At 39.2% G+C, this 23,015-nt stretch overlaps 1 protein-coding gene across 1 annotated transcript in view; it reads left to right on the top strand.

The window, feature by feature from the left end:
• Positions 1–23,015, top strand: part of KCMF1 (potassium channel modulatory factor 1) — a 77,515-nt gene that overhangs the window by 36,667 nt on the left and 17,833 nt on the right. Inside the window, exons 2-3 of the mRNA XM_060117601.1 lie at positions 7,057–7,224; positions 11,019–11,158. Of these exons, the coding sequence (XP_059973584.1) occupies positions 7,057–7,224; positions 11,019–11,158 (308 nt within the window). The remainder of the gene's footprint in view (positions 1–7,056; positions 7,225–11,018; positions 11,159–23,015) is intronic.

Below are 23,015 nucleotides of genomic sequence, written 5' to 3'. Positions count from 1 at the left end.
TTATCATTGTCAAGTTATTTTAGTGGCATAGTTCTCTGTGCAGATCTTAATATTAAAATTGTTCTAGAGCATGTAACACACATTCTTTTTTTAAAAGTCACACTTATTTAGAGATGCATAGGGCCTGAAGAGGGAATTCACTGAAGTAAAAAGAGGGCCTTCTCTCCAAATTACATGGCATCTAGAAGTCAAAATAGATTGTCAGTGGCAAAGGCTGAATAATCCCAGAGCTTCAAATTCAGGTGGAGTCTCTTCCTGTTGTGTTTCTTTTCACTGTGTATCTTGACAGGTAGCTTTCCCTTTGTCGACCTTCCCTTCCCAGCACCTCTCTGTTCCCTACCTAAAAATTCATTCAAATCAAAAGAAAAAGCTGTATCAACCTTTGGGTTTTTCTTTTAAAAGATATAAATGTATATATAATGTACACGTAATATATATATAAGTAAATAAACCTTTGTTTATTTTAGAATATTAAGAAAGAAAAAAGACTTTACATATTATTTCAGTGGATTTTTAAACATCTGTTCCCACTAGAGGGCATTCTTTCCTTTGATTTTAGTTCATAGCTTTTATGTATATATTTTACAGAACTGCTAAATATAAAGGTAAGTGTTGAGGGTATGAATGTGTTCAGATATACCTATTATAGATAGGGGTTGTCTGATACACACCATTCTTTTTATGTAAGTTTCACACATGGGCATGTCAAAATTGAGGTTAAGCTGTATTTCCTAGCATTTTTGTTTGTCTTGTTAGGTGAACTTGATCAGATGGGGAATCACAAATATTCCACCATAACTTTAAGATGTAGCTTGTGTGTGTTGGGCTTCCCTGGTGGCGCAGTGGTTGAGAGTCTGCCTGCCGATGCAGGGGACACGGGTTCGTGCCCCAGTCTGGGAAGATCCCACATGCCACGGAGCGGCTAGGCCCGTGAGCCATGGCCGCTGAGCCTGCGCGTCCGGAGCCTGTGCTCCGCAACGGGAGAGGGCACAACAGTGAGAGGCCCGCATACCACAAAAAAAAAAAAAAAAAAAAAAAAAGATGTAGCTTGTGTAGATGTAGATGTGATACATATATACAATGGAATATTAGCCATAAAGAAAGAATCAAATAATGCCATTTGCAGCAACATGGACCTCTAAGCGGAGTACGTCAGAAAGAGAAAGACAGATACCATATATCACTTATATGTGGAATCTAAAATACGACACAAATGAACTTATCTACGAAACAGAAACAGACTCACTTACAGGTAAAGAGAACAGACTTGTGGTTGCCAAGGGGGTGGGGGGGGGAGGGATGGATCAGGAGTTTGGGGTTAGCAGATGCAAACTGTTATATATAGGATGGGTAAACAACAAGGTCCTACTGTATAGCACTATGTTCAGTATCCTGTGATAAACCATAATGGAAAAGAATATGAAAAAGACTATATACATGTGTAACTGAATCACTTTTCTGTACAGCAGAAATTAACACAACCTTGTAAATCAACTATACTTCAATAAAATTTAAAAAAAAAGATGTAGCTTGTGCTAGTTGCCATGTTACAAAGTAGTGATTGTCCGAATTTGTTTATGACAATATGGCTAAAGCTAGATTATTCAAGGATGAGTTGCGTATTTTATTATTTGGTTAACTCAGTTTTTGCAGGGTGTATATAGTATAGAGTAACTGAAACCTAACATTTTTTAAATCCAGGAGATCTCAGTGCTAACACATAGTGGTTCTCCAGCCTTGCCTCTCAAGGCGATATTTTATTTGACAATATTTGAATTCTTGTTTCTATTATAAATGATACTTTTCTATAGGAACTTTTCTTTTAACATCTTTATTGGAGTATAATTGCTTTACAGTGTTGTGTTTCTGCTGTATAACGAAGTGAGTCAGCTCTACGTATACATATATCCCCACACCCCCTCCCTCTTGCATAGGAACTTTAGTTCTTAGCATCTTAAATATATCTTATCACTGTCTCACCAGAAGCAGCTTCATTCTTCCTCTCAAGGAACTGATCGTTTTACATGTGCCACGTATATGTTCTGTTTCAGATTTTCCTGAGTCTCCTGGTACCAGGTAGAGAGCACTGTTATTAACCCAGCGACTGTGCGTTGAAGAGCTGGCTTGTTTTCCCTGATGGGAAAGCGCCGGTAGTGGACACAAAGGGAGCACATTTTGTTAGTCTGTGTTATAGAGTGAATTCTGACAGGTATACTTGGAAGAGGTTCTGTTTTGAGTGAGAAATCGGGGGTTCTTTTCAAAGCTAAATGAGATTTAGTAATTTCCAGCTGGGGCAGAGGGAGACCGGGTTGCTGTTGAGAAACTGTGGCGAAGCCTGTGCATGCTTCTGTGCTTTTATTCAGACACTTCGAGCTACTGTCGAGAGGTCGTATGGTATCTTCTCTAAAGTGAGATATTGACTAAAGCTTATGATGACAGATTAGACGTATTAAATTGGCAGAGCTGTTACAGTGAGAAGGAGTAGCAGATTGTATGAAAAATTATATGTGATAAAATATTTTTACTTCCCTGACTTCTTATTCATAGTACACTCTTCACCAAAACAAATCCTCTGTAGCATACTTGCTGCTATAGATTATTATAAAGTTACTCTTGGGGCTTCCCTGGTGGCGCAGTGATTGAGAGTCCGCCTGCCAATGCAGGGGACACGGGTTCGTGCCCCAGTCCGGGAAGATCCCACATGCCGCGGAGCGGCTGGGCCCGTGAGCCATGGCCGCTGAGCCTGTGCGTCCGGAGCCTGTGCTCCACAACGGGAGAGGCCACAACAGAGGCCCATGTACCGCAAAAAAGAAAAAAGAAAAGAAAAAAAAAGTTACTCTTAACTTATGTTGTAAGAAACCCTGCTGAGAACTTACCTAATATAATGTTTAATGGTCAGACTGAAATATATATTTGTGTTTGAAATAATGACCTTGAATCACAAAAGTTGTTAAATGTCTTTTTTTTGGGGGGAGGGGCACACGACTTGCAGGATCTTAGTTCCCCAACCAGGGATTGAACCCGCGCCCACAGCAGTGAAAGCACTGAGTCCTAACCACTGGACCACCAGGGAATTCCCCAAAAACATACATTTTAGAAATGATTCCATCAAAAATAGTTAATAATTTTTTTTTAAAGAACCCCAGTTTCTTAAAGGGCTAACAGTTACTGAACTCCAGCTGGATTGTAGGTGAAGCCTGACACCACTCAACATCCTCACCCCTTAGGAGAGCATTTAGATTTAGATAGCTTCGAATTTTATCAGCTGAGTAGAACAGGCAAGGGACAGGCATCATCAGCATGTCCCTACTGACACTGATGCAGTGTTTGGCAATATCACCATCCCCAGTCGCCTTAAGCTTTGTTCATTTATACTTGTCGGTGGGCATCCCCACCACAGAAAGAAAAGTGGGGCCCACAGAGTAATGGTGGACGGGACATGCCAAAAAGTTAGTGTTCAAGACTGAGCTTGCCTTTCAGGCGCCTCTTTAGCTCAGTTCACACTACCTTTTGTTTGACAAAGTTATTTACCCTACTATATTAAACTTTCATTTGTGAATCTGAATAGATACTTACCCCTTTTCAATACCTTCAGTGTTGTGCTTAAAGCATTGTCATGCTTGGAAGCCATTTTGAATAGGCAAATTTTGAAGTATTCCATCTTTTTGCCCACCATCTTTTCAGTGAAGCTTTCTTTGTCCACACTATTTATGCTTTGTTGCTTTATTCTTCTCCATGGCACCTGTCTTCTAACTTGCTTTATAGCTTAGTTTGGTTACATGCCTGTCTTCACCCACTATTTTAGGCTGTCATTCATTCTTTTTTAATTCACTCTATAATGGACGGTTGATGGCCCTTTGGGTTGTTAACAGCCTTTTTTTTTTTCTTCCCAGTTGCAAAAACTGCTGTGAACATTCTTTTACATTCTTCTGGTGCTCCTGGGCAAAAGTGTCCCCAGGGAATAGATTTAAGCGTGAAATTGCAGTCACAGTAATTGTACATGTTTAACTTGACTAGAATATGAACAAAATTGGCAAAGTAGTTGTGCAGGTGTATGTTCCCACCAGCAGCGCAGAAGAGTTTCTGTTGCTCCTTGTCTTCTCCAGCACTTGATATCAACAGACTTCTAAGTTTTTGCCAGGTTGGTAGATGTAAAATGAGAGCTCATGATGGTTTGATGTGCACTTTTGTGATGACTAATGAGATGAGAGTCTTTTCCTATATTTATTGGTCACTTGTGTTTGTTGTTCTCTGTAGTGCCCACTGAGGTCTTTGCCCATGTTTCTATTGGGTGTTGGTCATTTTCTTACTGATACGTGAGAGTTCCTTAATGTATTCTGTATACCTTACTTTTGTCACGTATGTTGTATTTATCACCAGTTTCTGGGCCTTGTCTCTTCTGTCACTCTAGGGTATTAAAAGTGAAGGAAAAGTCTTAATTTTAATGTGGTTGAATATATCTTTTTATGGTTTGGGCCGCGTGTGTGTGTGTGTGTGTGTGTGTGTGTGTGTGTGTGTGTGTGTTTAAGAAATTGTTTCCTACTCTGAGCTCATAAAAATATTCCCTACATTGTCTTCAGAGATTTTTTCACTTTCCTTTCACGTTTGTCTTTCAACCATTTGGAATCGGTTCTTGTGTGTAGGATCTGTGGAAGAGATCCAGTTGTATTTTCCCCATATATGGGTGATCGCCTGTCCTAGTACCATTTATTGTCTACTCCCTCCTTTCCCCACTGATCTCTAGTGACCTTACTGTCATGAAACAGATTTCAACATGTGTGCATCTGTTTGGGGGCTTTCTATACTGTTCCTTTGGTCAGTTTGTCTGTCTCTAGGCCAATGCCATTCTGTCTTAATCACTGTAGCTTTATAATAGCTCTTGATGTGTTAAGCAAATCCCTCCATCTTGTTATTCTTCAGGAATATCTTGGCTATTCTTGACACTTTGCAAATTGTGTAAAAATTTGAGTCAGCTTATCATGTTCCACAAAAAATTCTTTTGTGATTTTTTATTAGAATTGTATTGAATCCACAGATCAATTTGGGGAGAATGATATTTTATTATGTTGAACCTTCTAGTCAGTGAACCTGGTATTTTTATTTTTTAAAGCTCTTTGTCTTTGAACACATTTTTACTAATTTACTTCATAAAGGGCTGCATATCTTTGGTTGGCTTTTTTTAAATTTATTTATTTTTATTATTTTTGGTTGCATTGGGTCTTAGTTGCAGCACGCGGGATCTTTGTCGCAGCATGCGGGCTTCTCTCCAGTTGCGGCACGTGGGCTTAGTTTCCCCATGGCGTGTGAGATCATAGTTCCCTGACCAGGGATTGAACCTGCGTCCCCTGCATTGGTAGGTGGATTCTTAACCACTGGACCACCAGGGAAGTCCCCTTTGGTTAGCTTTATTCATAGGCACTTTTCAGAAATGCTACTACAAATGACATAATTTTTTTATTGTGGTAAAATATGCACAACATATCATTTTAACCCTTTTTGCATGTACAATTCAGTGGCATTAGTACATTCACATTGTTGTGCAACTATCACCACTGTCCATCTCCAGAATTTTTTTATCATCCCAAACTGAAACCCATTAAACAATACTCCCCATTCCCCCTTCCACCCAGCCTCTGGTAACCACTGTTCTACTTTGGTTTGTTTTTTTTGGGGGGGGGGGTGTTTTTGTTTTTTTCTGTGAATTTGACTAATCTGAGTACCTCATATAAGTGGAATCATAAATGCCATTTAAAAAATATATCAGTATTTGTCTTTTTTGAGTGAAGAAATCAGTGTTTTATTAAATTGGTTTTTGTATTTAGCTACCTTGCTTAAGATATTAATTCCAATAATTTACCTGGGGTTTTCTACATAAACAAGCATACCACGTGTGAGTAAAAGGCTTTCCTACTATTAAACCTGCCCATTGAGTTTTACATTTTAATTAATTTTTGTATACCTAGATAGTTCATTTTCAAATCTGTTGGTTGCCTCTTCAAGCTCTTCTTTATTTCTTTTAAACTGTTAAGTGTTATTTGATATTCGATTCTGTTATAAACTGTTTGCCATTCTGATTCTGCTGTTTCTGCTACTTTCTGATGGTGTTTTGTTTTTTGTTGGTATTTTGTGTATGAACTGTCATTCCTTCAAATTTTATTTCTGCCAGATGCCTGGTGGCAGTACTAATTTAGGACCACTTTAAATTAGATTCTTGACCTGAGAACCATTTGGAAGTCTGAATTTGGGCTCTCCACTTATAAGAAGTCTGGACTGGTTTGTAGTTATAACTGAATTCAGGGCTTTGTTGTTGTTGTTGTTGTTTTGTGCCTGGGGAGAGGGGGATTTCACGGGCAGGTTTTGTAATCCCCTAGGGAGGGTTTCTAGCTCACCCATATACTGAGTGTATATTAGGGTCTCAGCTTTATGAGGAATTGCCTGTTCAGACACTCCGCCATGGCAGGCCTTGGTCTTTGCTTCCTGTGTCTGTCCTGCAATGCTGTGAAAATTTAAGCTCAGATTTTTCCAAATAGATGCCTACTTCTTGAGTGATTCCATTTAACCATTCCTCTTTCACTTGAGTTGTACCCTCTTGCTAGTTCATCAAGGCATTTAAAAAGTTCTGCATTTTTTGAAACTTTTTTTTTTTTTTTTTTTTGCGGTACGCGGGCCTCTTTCTGTTGTGGCCTCTCCCGTTGCGGAGCACAGGCTCCAGATGCGCAGGCTCAGCGGCCATGGCTCAAGGGCCCAGCCGCTCCGCGGCATGTGGGATCTTCCCAGACCGGGGCACGAACCTGAGTCCGCTGCATCGGCAGGCGGACTCTCAACCACTGCGCCACCAGGGAAACCCTGAAACATTTTAAGTTATTTCCATTAGGAATGTAAATCAGGGGAACAAATCCACCATGTAGTTGGAAATTTCTGTATCATTTTACTGTGTAGTTTTTAGTCATTTTGGAAAGGAAATCTGGGGTTAAATGTACATCTTTTTATTTATAAAAATGAAATGGAGAGTGGCCTTTTACGGCTGCTAATTAATGATATTTCTTTTTTTTATAGGTGTCAGCTGTGATGCATGTTTAAAAGGAAATTTTCGAGGTCGCAGATATAAGTGTTTAATTTGCTACGATTACGATCTTTGTGCATCTTGTTATGAAAGTGGTGCAACAACAACAAGGCATACAACTGACCACCCAATGCAGTGCATATTAACAAGGGTAGATTTTGGTACGTATTTAATTAAAATTTTAATGAATTATCATTTAGAACTTTGTGTGTATGTGTATGAAGGAGTAAAGGCAAAATGTTCTAAAACTGTCCCCAGTAGCATACATGAGGCTCCAAATTCATTAAAAATAACGTGAGTCTACTTTTATATTCTAAGTAATTTTTCCTCTTATAGTTTATTTATGAAAGCCATTCAGAAATAAACACAATCGGCAAGGTATGAAACGGAAGAGTGCCTCAGTAAAGAAGGAATAAAGTTTAAACTGACCGTTCTTGCTAACAATACACAAGTCTTCTTGCTCTGGTTATCAGGAAGCAGATTATTTCTACAGTTGATTAGAAGGCACTGTCAATTCATAAGAAAAGCTTTAAATGTTTCATGCTGTAATTTCTTACTAGTCAACACTTGTTATTATCTGTCTGATTATAGCCATCCTAGTGGGTGTGAAGTGGTGGTATCTCACGTGGTTTTGATTTGCATTTCTCTGATGGCCAGTGATGTTGACCATCTTTTCTAGTGCTGATTAGCCATTTGTGGATCTGCTTTGGAGAAATGTCTATTCAGATCCTTTGCCCATTTTTTAATTGGGTAATGTGTCCTTTATTATTGACTTTTAATAGTTCTTTGTGTATTCTATATACAAGTTCCTTACAGATAAATGACTTGCAGAAATTTTCTCCTATTCTGTGCGTTGTCTTTTCACTTTCTTGATGGAATGTTTTGAAGCACATAAGTTTTAATTTTGATGGTGTCTAGTTTGTTTCTTTCCTTTGTTGTGCTTTTAGTGTCATATCTAGGAAACCATTGCCTAATCCAAGATCATAAAGACTTAAAATTATGTTTTTGTCAAAGGGTTTTATAATTTTAGTATTTACATTTAGATCTTTGATCCATTTTGAGTTAATTTTTGTGTGTGGAATGAGGTAGAGTTCCAACTTCATTCTTTGGCATGTGAATATCCAGTTGTCCCAGCGTCATTTGTTGAAAAGACTATTTTCTACCCAATGAATTGTCTTGGCATTACTGTTGCAAATCAGTTGACCAGAGGGAAAGGGGAAATTGGGGTGTGCTGGTCAAAGGCTACAAAGTTTTGTTATGCAAGATGAATAAGTTCCAGAGATCTAATGTATAGCATGGTGACCATAGTTAACAATATTGTATTGTATACTGGAAATTTTCAAAGAGGATAGATCTTAAACTAAATCTTCTCAACACACACACACACACACACACACACACACACACACAAAATGGTAACTATGTAGAGGTAATAGAGATGTTAATTAGCTTGATTGTGGTGATCTTTTCACAGTGTATACATATATGAAAACATATTTATACCATAAATATATACAATTTTTATATGTCAAAGATATATCAGTAAAGCTGTTAAAAAATAAAAATCAATTGACCATAAATGTCAGTTTTAATTTCTGGACTCCCAATCTGTTCCGTTGATTTATATGCCTATATACCAGTACCACAGTGTCTCAATTATGTAGTAAGCTTTGAAATCAAAAAGTATGTGTCTTCAAGCTTTGTTCTTTTTGAAAGTTGTTTTCGGTATTCTAGATCCCTTGAATTTCATTTGAATTTTAGGATCAACTTGTCAAATTTCTGCAAAGGAGCCAACTGGGATTTTGTTAGGAATTGTTTTGTAGCTGTAGATCAGTTTGGAGAGCAATGTTACTAAGTCTGCCAACCCATGAATGCGGGATATCTTTCTGTTTATTTAAGTCATCTTTCATTTCTTTCAGCAAAATTTTGTAGCTCTCAGATGATAAGTTTCTCTTCTTTCATTAAGTGTATTCCTAAATGTTTTATTCTTTTTGCTTTTGTAAATGGAATTTTTTAAAATTTTTATTTTGGATTGTCCATTGCAAATTACAGAAAAACAATAGGCTTTTATATATAGATCTTGTATCCTGTAATGCTGCTGAACTTGTTTATGAGTTCTGATAGTTTTTTAGTGGATTCGTTAGGATTTTCTATATACAGCAGGGGTCCCCACAGCTACTGGAACGGGGCCTCACAGCAGGAGGTGAGCGGCGGGCGAGCAAGCGAAGCTTCTTCTGTATTTACAGCCGCTCCCCATCGCTCACATTACTGCCTGTCAGATCAGCGGCGGCATTAGGTTCTCATAGGAGTGTGAACCCTACTGTGAACTGCACATGTGAGGGATCTAGGCTGCGCGCTCCTTATGAGAATCTAATGCCTGGTGATCTGAGGTGGAGCTGAGGCAGTGATGCTAGTGCTGGGGAGCAACTGCAAATACAGATCATCATTAGCAGAGAGGTTTGACTGCACAGAGACCATGATAAATCAATTGCTTGCAGACTCATATCAAAACCCTATCAATGAGTGGCAAGTGAAAGCAGCTCAGGGCTCCCACCAATTCTGCATTATGGTGAGTTGTATAATTATTTCATTATATATTACAATGCAATAATAATAGAAATAAAGTGCATAATAAATGTAATGTGCTTGAATCATCCCAAAGCCATCCCCCCCCCCGCCCCCATCCATGGAAACCGGTCCCTGGTGCCAAAAAGGTTGGGGATTGCTGATATACAGGGTCATGTCATCTTCTAATAGAGACAGTTTTACTTCTTCCTTCCCATCTCGATGCCTTTCGTTTCATTTTCTTGCCTAGTTACTCTGGTTAGATCCTCCAGTAAAATACTGAATAGAAATAGCAAGAGTGGACATTCTTGTCTTGTTCCTGGTCTTAGCGGGGAGGCATCCAGTCTTCCAGTGAGTATGATGTTAGCTCTGGGTTTTTTGTAGATGCCCTTTATCAGGTAAGAAAGTTCTCTTCTTTTTTTTATGTTTATCTCCACCTACCCAAATTCACTTGGCAAGTCTTATGCATATAATAAATGGTCATTATATGTGTAATGGGTAAATATTTTTAAGATAGTCTTAATTTCCCTAAAAATGAATGTGCACTAATCTACCATGTAATAAACACTTTCTTTCATTTTCTCTTCTCACAAAAACGATCATATGCTCTTAAAGTAGGTATTTGTTTCATGTTAAATAATGAGATCTTTGTAATGAAGTGACATAACATACTAAGTGTACTTTCAATTGCATTCCCTTTTGAGCTACTAATGGAGAAAAATAGACTTATTCCTTGACATATGTTAATCAGGCAAACAAATTATTCCCACAGACTCTCACTCATTGGTCAGTTCTTCAGTAACCAAGTTGGGCAGAGTACGTTGTGATAGTTCCCCATTCAAGTTAGCATTTATAAGAACTGAATGCTTAGGGTCCTTCCTGCTATATGAATGGTATGTTCTGTAGATACATAGCTGCATCTAGGAGTTGGCATATTGATCATCGTCATCTGTTCTTTCTCTCTGAGCACTTGTGTTCTTGTATATGATATAATCCTGCTGATTCTTTGTATTGATGTTGGTGTTGCCACAGTACATACAGAGAGAAAGAAAAAACAAATTACAATAAAATTAGAACCAGATGTGAAATTAGAGATGTTTCAAAATTAAATGAAGGGATATAAAGCTGTTTGCTTGTTTTTCTCTTAAGGCTGTAGTAGCAAGTAGAGAAGGAATTTGGGAAGAGTGACATAGAGTCCTTGGGAGAATAAGGATGTTACAGAGGTAAACAGAGAGGTACCTAAGCACTCCTTGACAAAGTGAGGCTGTTGGTGGAGATTTTAGGCACCCCTTTTTCTTTTTACATTATCGTACCACATGATTACCTTTTTATATATTTTTTAAAAATGAATAATAATTATTTCTCAATGCAGTTCCACTCTGTTTTTCAGATTTGTACTATGGTGGGGAAGCTTTCTCTGTAGAGCAGCCACAGTCTTTTACTTGTCCCTATTGTGGAAAAATGGGCTATACGGAGACATCTCTTCAAGAACATGTTACTTCTGAACATGCAGAAACATCAACAGAAGTGGTAAGTGAAGCAGCCTTGTGTCTAAATGATATGGTAAAGTATATTATTTCTAACATAAATAAAGCCATGTCACTATCATCTACCTCCTGCTAAGTGTACTGATACTGTTTGTGTGATAACTGTTAAATTATCTTCTAACAGCAAATTTTACACATCCTAGGAGGGAGGCTGCCCGTGTACGAGATGATGCCCCCTATTTGTCCACACTAGCCTTTCTTGCCATGTTGCTAAAAGCACAACGTGGAATCTTAACCAAATTCAGGAGCCTTCAGTAAACACGTGGTGAAAAGATTTAAAGCACCCCGACCTGCAACACATCTCTTTCCATAGTATTCTAGCTGCCTGATTGATTTCTCTTTTATAAGGAAACCTTCACAAGGAAATTTTAAAATCTTCGGTCATATACTAAGTAGAAATCCATTGTCACATCTCATTGTGACATATCACTGACCTTCCTTGGTTTTCATCAGATCATATCTCTTGCTTCATAGGTCAGAGCTTTGAGGTCCCTAGAAGTTCCTCCTACTCTGACCTTTGCCAGTGGCCAGGGACCCAGAATAATACACAAAGAAAATCTTGGCTTGAAAGCTTTTTGGATATTTTACTTGACACCTGAGTCAGCATATATCCAACTTCAAGAAATGATGAGTGCACCCCAAAGAGTCCCCTTCCCCCCGTTTACCATTGGTAACAGTAGATAAAGTGAGCCATGAGAGCTGGAACTGTGGATGTGGAACTCGGAGAGTTTGGGCACAAGCATTTGCACATTGCTTCAACTCATAAGCCCCTGAATGTACTCAAAACAAATTAACTGAAACTCAGGAGAAGTAAAGTAATAGTGTGTCCAAGGACGCACAGCTCGTAAGGGGCAGAGTCAGGTGTTTGAACTCAGCCAGAGTCCCTCTGGGTTGTAGAGTCCCTACTTAACCACTGTCTTATTGTGTCTCCACTACAGCCCTGCTGTTACAGCTGTGAGAGTACAGGTTCACTGTTATCTCCACTTAGACTGCTAGTTGATGTTAAAGTTGTTATAAGATTTATAGTTCAAACAGTTGGTAAATTGACATTATGTAGTTCTCAAATCAAATTTTACCATCTAACAACTCAAAAATGCTCTCATCTTGCACCTTGGGGAACCTCAGAACACTGTTGTCACATTTTACCTGTGTTCTTAATTTGTTCTTTTTATTCTACAAAGGTGATTCTGCTTCCTTTTGGAACAGTCCCAGATAACAGTGTGAAGAATGAATGCTGATTTGATTGCATCTCTGTCCTGGTTGTTGTGGGAAAGTTGGAATAATTTCTCTTTGATTTAAATTCTGTTAAGTTTGAGAATTGATTTACCTAGATATAATAAGGAGGGGTTTCCCTATCGTAAACCTGGCATTCTTAAAATCATTATTATATTAGCCAGTAGGCCCTAGTGTAGTATTTCCATCACCCCATTGGGAGAGGGCAATGTGTCGGTTTTCCACATCTAAAATTGGGGAATCCAGTGGAAATTCAAGTCCTCTCCATGAATGAAAAGCTAATTATTCATTTTTAAAAATGAGAGTCAACTACCAGCAGCCTTGCCTTTATTTTTTTCCAGGAAGTAAATACAATTTATTTAAACTCCTTTGTATCTGATACACAGTTTGAAAATTAAATACCATCTACAAATAGTTTTATGGTCTGTCCCTCATAAGTTGTGTTCAGTTATATGCCTTCGTTTAGTTCCCCAACTTTTGGAACATAGCTCAAGGCAGCGGCCATACCATTTTTTCGTATTAGTATTTGTAGAATATTTTAAGGATTTCTCCCTCCTCATAGGCTCTTAGTCTGCATGACCACTGCATCTACCTCGCTTCCCGCTCATTAGCACACCCAGACATTTCAAAGTGAAAAATAGCAAGCAGGCAAGACTCTTTGATACAAAGGTGCTTGATCCTTTGAATCATGTAGGTCGTGTCCTAGATCTGGGGCTGACATCAGCAGGTGTACCACGTGTGGAATACTGACCAGTGTCCATGCTCAATGATTGCTGCCTGTGCCTTGCCAGGTGTTAAGTATTTTGAATGCCTCTAGGTATATATGTGAAACACATTATCAGCTCTGATGTGTTACAGTTATACGTAATTGTCCATGTGGTATTATTATGTGTTCCCTCTCAACACCCTCCCCCCTGTGCTTTGCCAAGTCATGGTAATTAAAACATTTTTGAATTCTGGAGTTCAGGAATGACTCCTGTCATTTTGGAAGGTAGGGAATTAGGTTCACATAATAACTGTATCTCTGTTTCTATTCCTGTTTATATTTTTCTTCCTAAATGCTCAATTTGCTATCCTTCTTTGCCCCTGCATTTCCTGCATATCTCTCCTCTGTACCACCAGCTTGTACCTTCCTCTAGGACTTAAGGATCTCACTCCTCTAACCAGCATCCCTTTGGAACATTTAGGAGCGAATTAATTAGAAAGGCTTCAGGGATTTTTGTTATTGTTTTTAAATGAAATGTAGCTTTACCTCTAATTAATGATATGTAATTAATCTTTCAGTTCCTTGTTTAATAAATCTCTTGCAATTTATATTAAAAACATGCTTTAAAAAGTAAAAGCACTTTTGTTCACCAACATTTTCTTCTCACTTCTAGAAATCTATGTTGCAGTATATTACTCCGTTCATAATTGCATCAGTTCTCTAGCATTCCCTGCTGGAAGCTTTTTGCTTTCTATTTTTCATTTGGTTTACTCTTTGGTTTCTTTACTCTCCAAAAAGGGGAGGTTAGGGCAATCTCCAGCTTTTAGGTGTTCATACATGTAAGTGATACAGTCCCTCCCTTTTTTTTAATTGTGTTAGTTTGTTAATTTTTATTTTCCTAGGGATACATCCATATAAGTTTCTGAACTTGGCACAAGGTTATTCATAATATCATCTTATTATATTGTCGATGTCTACACTATCTGACTCTTTCTCATTTCTTTTTTTTTTTTTTTACGGTACGCAGGCCTCTCACTGTTGTGGCCTCTCCCGTTGCGGAGCACCGGCTCCGGACGCGCAGGCTCAGCGGCCATGTCTCACGGGCCCAGCCGCTCTGCGGCATGTGGGATCTTCTCGGACCAGGGCATGAATCCGTGTCCCCTGCATCGGCAGGCGGACTCTCAACCACTGTGCCACCAGGGAGGCCCTCTTTTTTGGGGTTTTTTTGTTTGTTTGTTTTTTGTTTTACCTTTTTTCTTTTTTTTAATTAATTTTTATTGGAGTATAGTTGCTTTACAGTGTTGTGTTAGTTTCTACTATACAGCAAAGTGAATCAACCATACATATACATATATCCCTATCCCTCCCTTTTTTTTTAATCCCTCCCTTTTTAATGAAGACCTAGACGTGTTTGTAACAAATTGAGTTTAATTTTGAAATAGCATGGTTGTATTGTGTTCTATTTATACTGATTTGATAAGAAGTAAAAACCAAGAAGAAAGAATGATTTTAGAAATTTTTCACAATCTGACTTTATACAATTTTATTCTTACGGAGAAACATGATATAAAAGGTCTTTTAAATTTTTTTTAATGAGTCAGAATAATCTGTTTTAGCTGATTATTTATTTAATATTTAGACAGTTGTTTGAGTGTCAATTAAAAGGAGCCATAGAACACAGAATAGAAATTATCATCATTGTGGCATTTTGTGTATAAACAGATGCATTTGATACCTGAATTAAACAAGCAGGGGAATATAAGATCAAATATACTGCAAACCAAAATAATGTGACAGATATGGTTTATACATGAGGGCTATGAAAGGTTACATATTTTTTAATTGTGTATAGGACTTTTAAATTTCGACCATCAAAATAGTATCTGTATTTCATTGAAAGACCATTTTAATATGTAGATATATAGAGCTAACTTCCCAACACAGGTATTTCCTTATTAGGAACAATAATAGTGGAGTGAACCACAATTTTTACAAATCTTCTAATCTAATCTTGTACATTTTCTTAAATATTATAATTACCTATTTACTCTTATAATCAGGTAATCAAGAAAAGTAAGCACTTAAAAGCCAAATACACATTTTTTTAAAAAAATAGGCTTTGATTGACTGTTACTACTTGCATTCTTCTTCAAAGAATGCAGTTGGATGCTTTCTGCCTTTCTGTGAACTAACAATGGTATTTTATTTAATAATAGTGGAGGAATACATAAAACTACCATTGCTACAGGCAACCGTATAGCTACTACTCAATTGCATTTAGCTAGAAAGATTATAGAAGACCAGGATTTGGTACTTTTACCATTTGTGCTTTTCATTACTTTTGACTCAGAACACTTTCTTTTTTATAAATCACTTTTTTACTATCTTTAGTATTTGGCTGTCTTTGCACATTTTTAATAATAGTTATTTTGAGCATATTTACTTGTTTAAAATCAGATAGTAAATACTTTTTTCTTTTTTTTTTTGTTTTTTTTGTTTTTTTTTTGTTTGTTTGTTTGGTTTTTTGCTACCGAGCTGCATGAGCTGCTTATAAACTTTGGAGATCAATCCTTTGTCAGTTGCTTCATTTGCAAACATTCTCTCCCATTCTGAGGGTTGTCTCCTCGTCCTGTCCATGGCTTCCTTTGCTGTGCAAAAGCTTCGAAGTTTCACTAGGTCCCATGTGTTTATTTCCGTCTTTATTTCCATTTCTCTAGGAGGTGGGTCAAAAAGGATCTCGCTGTGATTTATGTCATAGAGTGTTCTGCCTATGTTTTCCTCTAGGAGATCGACAGTGTCTGGCCTTACATTTAGGTCTTTAATCCATTTTGAGCTAATTTTTGTGTATGGTGTTAGGGAGTGATCTAATCTCATACTTTTACATGTCCCTGTCCAGTTTTCCCAGCACCACTTATTGAAGAGACTGTCCTTTCTCCACTGTACATTCCTGCCTCCTTTATCAAAGATAAGGTGACCATATGTCCGTGGGTTTATCTCTGGGCTTTCTATCCTGTTCCATTGATCTATCTTTCTGTTTTTGTGCCAGTACCATACTGTCTTGATTACTGTAGCTTTGTAGTATAGTCTGAAGTCAGGGAGCCTGATTCCTCCAGCTCCGTTTTTCGTTCTCAAGATTGCTTTGGCTATTCGGGGTCTTTTGTGTTTCCATACAAATTGTGAAATTTTTTGTTCTAGTTCTGTGAAAAATGCCATTGGTAGTTTGATAGGTATTGCATTGAATCTGTAGATTGCTTTGGGTAGTAGAGTCATTTTCACAATGTTGATTCTTCCAATCCAAGAACATGGTACATCTCTCCATCTATTTGTATCATCTTTAATTTCTTTCATCAGTGTCATAATTTTCTGCATACAGGTCTTTTGTCTCCTTAGGTAGGTTTATTCCTAGATATTTTATTCTTTTTGTTGCAATGGTAAATAGGAGTGTTTCCTTGATTTCACTTTCAGATTTTTCATCATTAGTATATAGGAATGCCAGAGATTTCTGTGCATTAATTTTGTATCCTGCAACTTTACCAAATTCATTGATTAGCTCTAGTAGTTTTCTGGTAGCATCTTTAGGATTCTCTATGTATAGTATCATGTCATCTGCAAACAGTGACAGCTTTACTTCTTCCTTTCCCATTTGGATTCCTTTTATTTCCTTTTCTTCTCTGATTGCTGTGGCTAAAACTTCCAAAACTACGTTGAATAAGAGTGGTGAGAGTGGGCAACCTTGTCTTGTTCCTGATCTTAGTGGAAATGGTTTCAGTTTTTCACCATTGAGGACGATCCTGGCTGTGGGTTTGTCATATATGGCCTTTATTATGTTGAGGAAAGTTCCCTCTATGCCTACTTTCTGCAGGGTTTTTATCATAAATGGGTGTTGAATTTTGTCAAAAGCTTTCTCTGCATCTATTGAGATGATCATATGGTTTTTCTCCTTCAGTTTGTTAATATGGTGTATCACATTGATTGATTTGCGTATATTGAAGAATCCTTGCATTCCTGGAATAAATCCCACTTGATCATGGTGTATGATCCTTTTAATGTGCTGTTGGATTCTGTTTGCTAGTATTTTGTTGAGGATTTTTGCATCTATGTTCATCAGTGATATTGGCCTGTAGTTTTCTTTGTTTGTGACATCCTTGTCTGGTTTTGGTATCAAGGTGATGGTGGCCTCGTAGAATGAGTTTGGGAGTGTTCCTCCCTCTGCTATATTTTGGAAGAGTTTCAGAAGGATAGGTGTTAGCTCTTCTCTAAATGCTTGATAGAATTCGCCTGTGAAGCCATCTGGTCCTGGGCTTTTGTTTGTTGGAAGATTTTTGATCACAGTTTCAATTTCAGTGCTTGTGATTGGTCTGTTCATATTTTCTATTTCTTCCTGATTCAGTCTTGGCAGGTTGTGCATTTCTAAGAATTTGTCCATTTCTTCCAGGTTGTCCATTTTATTGGCATAGAGTTGCTTATAGTAATCTCTCATGATCTTTTGTATTTCTGCAGTGTCAGTTGTTACTTCTCCTTTTTCATTTCTAATTGTATTGATTTGAGTCTTCTCCCTTTTTTTCTTGATGAGTCTGGCTAATGGTTTATCAATTTTGTTTATCTTCTCAAAGAACCAGCTTTTAGTTTTATTGATCTTTGCTATCGTTTCCTTCATTTCTTTTTCATTTATTTCTGATCTGATTTTTATGATTTCTTTCCTTCTGCTAACTTTGGGATGTTTTTGTTCTTCTTTCTCTAATTGCTTTAGGTGCAAGGTTAGGTTGTTTATTCGAGATGTTTCCTGTTTCTTAAGGTGGGATTGTATTGCCATAAACTTCCCTCTTAGAACTGCTTTTGCTGCATCCCATAGGTTCTGGGTCGTCGTGTCTCCATTGTCATTTGTTTCTAGGTATTTTTTAATTTCCTCTTTGATTTCTTCAGTGATCACTTCATTATTAAGTAGTGTGTTGTTTAGCCTCCATGTGTTTGTATGTTTTACAGCTCTTTTCCTGTAATTGATATCTAGTCTCATAGCATTGTGGTCGGAAAAGATACTTGATACGATTTCAATTTTCTTAAATTTACCAAGGCTTGATTTGTGACCCAAGATATGATCTATCCTGGAGAATGTTCCATGAGCACTTGAGAAAAATGTGTATTCTGTTGTTTTTGGATGGAATGTCCTATAAATATCAATTAAGTCCATCTTGTTTAATGTATCATTTAAAGCTTGTGTTTCCTTATTTATTTTCATTTTGGATGACCTGTCCATTGGTGAAAGTGGGGTGTTAAAGTCCCCTACTATGATTGTGTTACTGTCGATTTCTCCTTTTATGGCTGTTAATATTTCCCTTATGTATTGAGGTGCTCCTATGTTTGGTGCATAAATTTTTACAATTGTTATATCTTCTTCTTGGATTGATCCCTTGATCATTATGTAGTGTCCTTCTTTGTCTCTTCTAGTAGTCTTTATTTTAAAGTCTATTTTGTCTGATATGAGAATTGCTACTCCAGCTTTCTTTTGGTTTCCATTTGCATGGAATATCTTTTTCCATCCCCTTACTTTCAGTCTGTATGTGTCTCTAGGTCTGAAGTGGGTCTCTTGTAGACAGCATATATATGGGTCTTGTTTTTGTATCCATTCAGCCAGTCTGTGTCTTTTGGTGGGAGCATTTAGTCCATTTACATTTAAGGTAATTATTGATATGTATGTTCCTATTCCCATTTTCTTAATTGTTTTGGGTTCGTTATTGTAGTTCTTTTCCTTCTGTTGTGTTTCTTGCCTAGAGAAGTTCCTTTAGCATTTGTTGTAAAGCTGGTTTGGTGGTGCTGAACTCTCTCAGCTTTTGCTTGTCTGTAAAGGTTTTAATTTCTCCATCAAATCTGAATGAGATCCTTGCTGGGTAGAGTAATCTTGGTTGCAGGTTTTTCTCCTTCATCACTTTAAGTATGTCCTGCCACTCCCTTCTGGCTTGTAGAGTTTCTGCTGAGAGATCAGCTGTTATCCTGATGGGGATTCCCTTGTGTGTTATTTGTTGTTTTTGCCTTGCTGCTTTTAATATGATTTCTTTGTGTTTAATTTTTGACAGTTTGATTAATATGTGTCTTGGTGTATTTCTCCTTGGATTTATTCTGTATGGGACTCTCTGTGCCTCCTGGACTTGATTAACTATTTCCTTTCCCATATTAGGGAAGTTTTCAACTATAATCTCTTCAAATATTTTCTCAGTCCCTTTCTTTTTCTCTTCTTCTTCTGGAACCCCTATAATTCGAATGTTGGTGCGTTTAATGTTGTCCCAGAGGTCTCTGAGACTGTCCTCTGTTCTTTTCATTCTTTTTTCTTTATTTTGCTGTGCAGCAGTTATTTCCACTATTTTATCTTCCACCTCACTTATCCGTTCTTCTGCCTCAGTTATTCTGCTATTGATCCCATCTAGAGTATTTTTTATTTCATTTATTGTGTTTTTAATCGATGCTTGATTCGTCTTTAGTTCTTCTAGGTCTTTGTTAACTGTTTCTTGCATTTTGTCTATTCTATTTCCAAGATTTTGGATCATCTTTACCATCATTATTCTGAATTCTTTTTCAGATAGACTGCCTATTACCTCTTCATTTGTTAGGTCTGGTGGGTTTTTATCTTGCTCCTTCTCCTGCTGTGTGTTTTTCTGTCTTCTCATTTTGCTTATGTTACTGTGTTTGGGGTCTCCTTTTTGCAGGCTGCAGGTTCGTAGTTCCCGTTGTTTTTGGTGTCTGTCCCCAGTGGCTAAGGTTGGTTTAGTGGGTTGTGTAGGCTTCTTGGTGGAGGGGACTAGTGCCTGTGTTCTGGTGGGTGAGGCTGGATCTTGTCTTTCTGGTGGGCAGGTCCACGTCTGGTGGTGTGTTTTGGGGTGTCTGCGGACTTTTTATGATTTTAGGCCACCTCTCTGCTAATGGGTGGCATTGTGTTCCTGTTTTGCTAGTTGTTTGGCATAGGGTGTCCTGCACTGTAGCTTGCTGGTCGTTGAGTGAAGCTGGGTGCTGGTGTTGAGATGGAGATCTCTGGAAGATTTTCGCCGTTTGATATTATGTGGAGCTGGGAGGTCTCTTGTGGACCAGTGTCCTGAAGTTCGCTCTCCCACCTCAGAGGCACAGCACTGACTCCTGGCTCCTCAATTTGGGATGATTTGTTGTCTATTCATGTATTCCACAGATGCAGGGTACATGAAGTTGATTGTGGAGCTTTAATCCGCTGCTTCTGAGGCTGCTGGGAGAGGTTTCCCTTTCTCTTCTTTGTTCTCACAGCTCCTGGGTCTCAGCTTTGGATTTGGCCCCGCCTCTGCGTGTAGGTCGCCGGAGGGCGTCTGTTCTTCGCTCAGACAGGACAGGGTTAAAGGAGCAGCCTCTTCGGGGACTCTGGCTCACTCAGGCCGGGCGGGAGGGAGGGGCACGGAGTGCGGGGCGAGCCTGCAGCGGCAGAGGTCGGCGTGACGTTGCACCAGCCCGAGGCGCGCCGTGCGTTCTCCCAGGGAAGCCGCCCCTGGATCCCGGGACCCCGGCAGTGGCAGGCTGCACAGGCTCCCGGAAGGGCGGTGTGGACAGTGACCTGCGCTCGCACACAGGCTTCTTGGCGGCGGCAGCAGCAGCCCCAGCGTCCCACGCCCGTCTCTGGGCTCCGCGCTTTCAGCCGCGACTCGCGCCCGTCTCTGGAGCTCCTTTACGCGGCGCTCTTAATCCCCTCTCCTCGCGCACCAGGAAACCAAGAGGGAAGAAAAAGTCTCCTGCCTCTTCGGCAGCTCCAGAGTTTTCCCGGACTCCCTCCCGGCTAGCTGTGGCACATTAGCCCACTTCAGGCTGAGTTCTCGCCGCCAGCCCCAGTCCTCTCCCTGCGCTCTGACCGAAGCCCGAGCCTCAGCTCCAGCGCCGCCCGCCCCGGCGGGGGAGCAGACAAGCCTCTCGGGCTGGTGAGTGCCGCTCGGCACCGCTCCTCTGTGCGGGAATCTCTCTGCTTTGCCCTACCCAGGTATGTGGGGAGTTTCTTGCCTTTTGGGAGGTCTGGGGTCTTCTGCCAGCGTTCAGTAGGTGTTCTGTAGGAGTTGTTCCACGTGTAGCTGTATTTCTGGTGTATCTGTGGGGAGGAAGGTGATCTCCGCGTCTTACTCTTCCGCCATCTTACCCGGAAGTCAGTAAATACTTTTGATTTTAAGGGTGATACAGCCATTGGCTTCCCAGTAGATTTTTGAGTTGATAGCACAGAAGGAAATGATAGGAGACATGTTGGGGATTCCAGATTGTTCCAGGATAATTCAATTTATGTGTGTGTCATGGTATTTTAAAAGATATTTCTATAAGAGATCCATTCCTTAAGGTGATATGAAAACCAGGAGGGGAATCGTTTAGAATATTATGAAAATGAGGTAATCAAAGCTTTTCCAAGAAGGTGTCGTGCCTGGTATTTCAGAGTATGTTGTTATCCTGGGTAGGGTTTCCATTGCTCTGTACTTCCCTCTGTGTTGAAGTAAACTCCTGTAGGGGAGGGTGAGTAGGCAGTTTTCAGAATGGGAAGAGAACCCAATATGACGGGGAGCGCTGGGTAAGAGAGCGGCAGGGGCAGAGACGTTCATTGTGAGTTCTTTTTTCCTTTGGCCACTGGCTTGGTTTCTTCTTTGTCCTGTGAAATGCTGGCTTGTCTAGTTCAGTGTCTGGACAGCTAATTTCAAGTCCGTGCCTAGAAGTGGGGCCTCTTCTTGCAGGGCTTGCAGGAAGATTTGTAGGGAGGGGGGGTATAAATTAAAGACGGGACCTCTCTGGCAACTACTGGAAAATTATAAGGTAGCTCAGAAGTCCTTTAAACACTTTCCGGCCTTGTCTCTTCTCCTGGTATCCCTTTTTTCCCCATCGTGCCCCTCAGGTTAAAAAAAAGAGAAACTGGTTAAGAAGATTTTTTGAAGACGCCAGTCTCGGTCTTCATAGCTGAGGTTATTTTTTCTAGGAAATCCTACCAAACTCAGCCTCACTTGACAAACGTGTAATGCTCTTGAGGAGAGCATACAAAGCTTCTGTCATTGCCAGACACGAAACTCATTATAAACAACATAAACCCACGAACTGACGCAGAGTCATTTCTGACTTTTTACTAAAACTGCCGCTGGCTTTGGGCCCTGCCTCCCCGTGCGTGTCTCCCTGCAGCTCGCAGGTGCTTACTGACACACTGTGCCACAGGAGGTGCCCGTTTCCTTTTCTTTCTCTAGGTCTACAGGGGAAATACATAGCTTACCCCAGGATAGGTGGAAACAGTAACGCTTACGTTGGGGTTTTTCTCCTAAGTACTCATGGATATGAGCGCGCATATTCAGAGTGAACTGTGAACAGGATAAAGAAATGCGAGCGCCCTGACCCCTTTGGAGTTATTTTTCATTGTGGCTAAATTATGTTTTTTCAAGTGTTATGAATTCCCAGGACATCAGTGTACACATGTAATTCAAATCTATGTCCAAGAAACATGTTTAAAACCAAACTTTAATTATTTAGTACTTTTAAATCATATATAAAAATGTAAGGAAAGCTGGAATTTTTGTATTTAACAGAAACTCCCTAACATTCTAAATGCTGCTCTTTGGAAGCAGGTGACAGTTCCAACCAAAGCATTAAAATGGGGAGAATGGAACTGAGGAGAAAAATAAATTCAGTATGAAGTATCTTATACTTAATTATAAGTTAATTTGAGTGTTCCACTGCAGCAGCAGAGAATCAGATTATAATCAGGTTGTGCATTGTGATCACTCGGGTCTTGAAAGAACCTGTATCTGTATTGACAAAACGGATGTCTAAGGTGCATGTAGCTACAATTCAGATGGTTCTAGAGAAGGCCCAAAATGAGTTTGTTGACCATGTAGCACAGATTTTCCACTAGTGCTTTTGGTACGTCCTCAAAGCAAAACTT

This window comes from Mesoplodon densirostris, chromosome 14 (genome assembly GCF_025265405.1).
Source record: "Mesoplodon densirostris isolate mMesDen1 chromosome 14, mMesDen1 primary haplotype, whole genome shotgun sequence".
NCBI classification, from domain to species: domain Eukaryota; kingdom Metazoa; phylum Chordata; class Mammalia; order Artiodactyla; family Ziphiidae; genus Mesoplodon; species Mesoplodon densirostris.
The sequence above is the reverse complement of the archived record's forward strand: the minus strand, read 5'-3'. Positions and strand labels throughout refer to the sequence as shown.